Source organism: Paralichthys olivaceus, chromosome 6 (genome assembly GCF_024713975.1).
Source record: "Paralichthys olivaceus isolate ysfri-2021 chromosome 6, ASM2471397v2, whole genome shotgun sequence".
NCBI lineage: Eukaryota > Metazoa > Chordata > Actinopteri > Pleuronectiformes > Paralichthyidae > Paralichthys > Paralichthys olivaceus.
Genome location: NC_091098.1, coordinates 2,453,049 through 2,457,660, shown reverse-complemented (window position 1 = coordinate 2,457,660; position 4,612 = coordinate 2,453,049). Strand labels below are relative to the sequence as shown.

The 4,612-nt window shown below is 39.0% G+C and overlaps 1 protein-coding gene across 1 annotated transcript; it reads right to left on the bottom strand.

Annotated features, from left to right (window-relative positions):
• Positions 1 to 222: 222 nt before the first annotated feature.
• On the bottom strand, positions 223 to 1,743 carry LOC138410466 (transforming protein RhoA-like). The gene is made up of 3 exons (XM_069526385.1): positions 1,571 to 1,743; positions 472 to 592; positions 223 to 389 (listed from the first exon to the last, which is right to left on the bottom strand). The coding sequence occupies exons 1-3, from the start codon at positions 1,724 to 1,726 to the stop codon at positions 238 to 240; spliced, it is 429 nt and encodes a 142-aa protein (XP_069382486.1). The 5' UTR covers positions 1,727 to 1,743; the 3' UTR covers positions 223 to 237.
• Positions 1,744 to 4,612: the final 2,869 nt, after the last annotated feature.

Below are 4,612 nucleotides of genomic sequence, written 5' to 3'. Positions count from 1 at the left end.
CTGATTGTTACTAGAGTGTGCAGATAAACATTTACTATCTTGTATAGCTTTGCAGTGAGAACCAAAAGTGCAGAATATGGAGGACTCCTCGCTCTTACAGTTTCACAAACAGTTTCCCATGATTAACTCAGTCAATTTGATGCATTTTGAGATAAGTAACCTTTGGGATTATAATGAAATTCAGTCCAAACAAACCCCCATAGGTTTGAATTTGTATAAGCTGCAGAATGAGCACAGTTAAGTACAGGCCTCACTCACCTGTTTCATCTTGGCTAACTCTCGACGGGTGTGTTCATCATTCCGCAGGTCTTTCTTGTTTCTCACCAGAATAATAGGCACATTGGGACAGAAGTGTTTGACCTCTGGAGTCCACTTCTCTGGAATATTCTCTGCATCGGGCACAAAGTGTCCATGTTGAATGTGGAGCAAATGGTACATTTGTCAAAACCAATGGCAGGAAAGAAATCTCACCTAGGCTGTCGGGGCTGTCGATGGAGAAACACATGAGGATGACATCTGTGTCTGGGTAGGAGAGAGGCCTCAGCCGGTCATAGTCCTCCTGTCCTGCTGTGTCCCAGAGAGCCAGCTCCACCTACAGGGGTCGAGGACATTAATGCTTACATACTTCACAACACCACCATATCTGCATCACAATTAAATGCTACAGGGCTCAGTTACAAGGTTTGTGCCCTAGATTCTGACAACATGAGATAGATTCAAAGACAACCAGGAAAACAGCAGAAAGGTTGGATAGAACAGTTGTTTGACAAAAAATTGTTCCGGTACACAACAGTCAATTTTCCATTTCTGTTGATGTACAGGTTAAACAAGTTATTATTGAGCTTTGTTCAGTTTGTTAAAAATCCATCAAAATGTCAAACTGGTGATTTATTATCAGGTTTAAAAGCCATGGCTCAAAATCAGGAAAAGTATTCAGATTCAGACATCAGGCAGATTCTGGGAGAGGGAGAAGCTTTGAAATACAACTAAACTAAAATCCAGAGGCACTTTTAATCTTAAAACATTTTCTTGAAAATATTTCGCCCAATTGGATGGCAACGTTGACGTTCGATCCAGCGGTCAATGTGGATTCTACATACTGTGTATATATGTCTAGATAGATTACTTTATTCATAGATTACTTTATTCATCCCCAAAGGGAAATTAAGTCTATGGACAAATCCGCCAGGCCAATATACAACCCAATGTTACCTTCTTCCAGATGTGTTGGTATCAGTGTACATGTTTAGAGATAAGTGAGATGAAATGACAGAATTTCACAAACAAGTTTATCATTTAAAAATAGCGTCTCTATGTTCATATATCATTGACAAAAAAGATGAAGCATTGCACAAGCATTAGTTTAAAACATATTACTAACATTTGATATATTGTTAGCATTTTTTGTTTTTAACTGTCCAATATAGTATCATCCTTAAAAACCAAGTGCTGCGCAGGTTATATTATGAAACAAACCTTCAGGGTCCGAGGCTCAGTCTACACACCCTATGCTGTGTTAATTGACTCATGACAAAAAGAAAGAAATGTGACATTATAATAAACAGCTTACCTGTTTACCATCCACCTCAATATCTGCCACATAGTTTTCAAACACAGTGGGCACATAGACCTCAGGGAACTGATCTTTGCTGAACACTATGAGGAGACAGGTTTTGCCGCAGGCTCCATCACCGACTATCACTAGTTTCTTTCTGATTGCAGCCATTTGAAAGAATGAAGAAAGACATGTACTCTGTTATTGATTCTGTGCATTCAGAGCAAAAACAACCCTGCAGGGTGAGGAGCTTGATTGGTGTACAAGCACAATGATGAAATAGGACAGGATGATAGTTTTAAGATGGTGTGAGGTATGGATCCATGAAACACTGTCAGGAAACACTTAACAAAACTCTGGAAACCTATTATGGCCACAATCATTTCATCTCCTGCTTTTTCAATATGTGGAATTAAACTCCTTTTGACAAAAATAATATCAACCAGAAATGTTTGCTTGATGATGCAAATTCACAATATAGATGATGCCATGGCTCTTTACAGAGTAAGTTTGAGACCTGACAAAATTATAGAGTAACTCAACAGTTCCTGCAAAGAGAAGCTCCCAGGGAGAAACGAGGTAGAGGGGGCATCTGCCAATCAGACAGTGAACTTTGACTATTTCATCTGTCTAATGTATCTGCATTTATATATGCGTGTGCGCCACTGGTGTCAGATTGTATCGAATGATATTCCCCAACACGAGTTGCTATGTGTGTGCACTTTAGACAAGAGGTACAAGAGATCTAGTTGTGGCATCATGGACATGTGAAAAACTGTATTCAGGGTATGCTCCAGTATTTCAGTGTACTCCACCAGATATTTACAATGTTTCACTTAGGGCCAAAGCATTTTACTGACCAACAATGACTTTCAAATTAGTTTCTGGCATAAAACAAATGAAACACTATAGGTATGATATAACATAGTGCATGGAAAAAAACATGTGGGGTGAGGCCTCATTTCTGATTAGAAGAAAAAGTCATGACAATAACACTCGAACATGATCATTTCCAGAACGACTAGTATCAAACCAGCTAATTCAAAACTGAGACCTTGGATTGCATTCTGGATTTGGTGTTTACATGCTGATAAAATAAGATCAACCAATTTAATAGTCTGAAGTTATTAGGTTATGACTGTCGCCAATTTTCATCCAGAGCAGGAAATGGTAATCTCCGAATATAATCTCTGACAGCAGCTTTCAAACTGTGCCTGAATAAAATCCCGTCAAACCAGATGTAAAGGTTTAGTGGGTGGCGTTCTCTCACATGACACCGTATACCTCCATTAAGTCTGTAACCACCCAGCTTCATCCGTGTTTATACACTGCTGTCAGTGTTAGCTCCTCAGCTAGCTGATGTTTCAGGAGTGTTTGCCAAGTTTACGTTGCGTTAGAGCTCCACTTCCTCACTGCTGTTTACCTCTCATGTAAAGAACCATCACATCTGTCAACCTAACCTCTGGTGAACCACTTCAGATTGAATATAATTGACGACCTAATCTCCTTTATTTTTAATCTAAAATATCTTTTGGCCTGTGTGAATCAGTGAAGTAGCAGCTAACTTGTAGCTAACAGCAGTTCAGTAAGGACACTGAAGTGTTAGCTAGCTAACTTGGCTGAGTTGACCGGTACAGTTAGCCTGTCGTCAGACACAAAACATTGTCACACTGCGATATGTTGTTTAAACCCAGCAGCTGGCTCAATCTTAAAGAGCTTTTACAGGACAGTTTGCCTTTTACCCATTCATATGAGGGGCCATTCAGGGTTCAGTATCTTGCCCAAGGACACTTTGGCATACAGATGGAGAAGACTGTGATCGAACCAATGACATTCTGGTTGGAGGACGACCGCTCTTCTCCTCAGCCACAGCCATAGCCACACATACACTTTGGTCCCTGAGGTCAGATGGAGGGTTTGCCCTTCAGGTGTTATGTAGAACATGAACCTTGTCATTACGACAGGAAGAGTTTTGATACTACTGTAGGCATGTAAAATCAAGCCCCTCTAGATATGGGGTGCCGTTTGTAAAGCAGCTCACGCTTAAAATAACAGCAACATTTTGTCACATTTAGCTTCAAACCATGTTTAAAAAACTGGTGTGAATTTTTGAGAGTCACTTTTTTGCACATTTACAACAATATTTGTCAACTTAGAGATATTTTAAATATTTAAATCCAAATGTTAAATGTTACACTTAAATGTTAAATGTTAAATCTAAATGCTAAATCTAAATGCTAAATCTAAATGCTAAATCTAAATGTTAAATTTAAATCTAAATCTGCCATCTAAATGTTAAATCTAAATCTAAACCTAAATGTTAAATCTAAATCCAAATCTAAATGTTAAATCTAAATGTTAAATCTAAATCTAAATGTTAAATCAAAATGTTAAATCTGAATGTTAAATCTGAATCTAAATCTAAATGTTAAATCTAAATGTTTCGGGTGAAACTAAATATTTAACTAATATGCAAATTCAAATGCCGGTAACAGGAAGTACCAAAATAAAAGCTCGAGGAGGTCAGAGTGTGTTTATAGTGGCAAATAACAAATAAAACCCAACTTATCCGGGGAAATGGACTCTTGGACATGGAATATCATGTTAATAACTACATAAAATAACAAACATGTTTGGAGAAACTTTATTTGAAGAGTACTTTGAGTTTTTAGTGTCACTTTTATGAAGAATGCAGGATTTATGACCTGTAGCCACTATAGCCAGCCACAAGGGGGCGCACTTTGACTGATCTGTCATGTTCGCCCGCCTCCACCCGGTACACTCTCCTGTCGGCCATGGTCGCTCTGCAAACATGTCGATGAATGAATCGGCATTAGCGGAGAATATCGGCAGAGCCGTTCTGGCAGCAATCCAAAATTTTTCCACATCGACGGCAACAGCAACAGCAACCGCCACAGGGCTACCACAGGCCACCTCGGTAAGTATGTTTTCCAAATCACGTAGCATTGGATTCTTGTCAAGGCTAACTTAACTAAACTAGCTTACGGTAGCCAGTAGAGATTTGCTACTAGCACCAATGCACTTTATGTGTAGCAC

What these genes read in the sequence shown, in the direction of transcription:
- LOC138410466 (XM_069526385.1), bottom strand. Translation starts at nt 1,726, where the DNA reads ATGGCTGCAATCAGAAAGAAACTAGTGATAGTCGGTGATGGAGCCTGC. An exon ending in TTGAGGTGGATGGTAAACAG is followed by an intron (nt 593 to 1,570) that starts GTAAGCTGTTTA and finishes CGACCCCTGTAG; the next exon opens with GTGGAGCTGGCTCTCTGGGA. An exon ending in CGACAGCCCCGACAGCCTAG is followed by an intron (nt 390 to 471) that starts GTGAGATTTCTT and finishes TGCCCGATGCAG; the next exon opens with AGAATATTCCAGAGAAGTGG.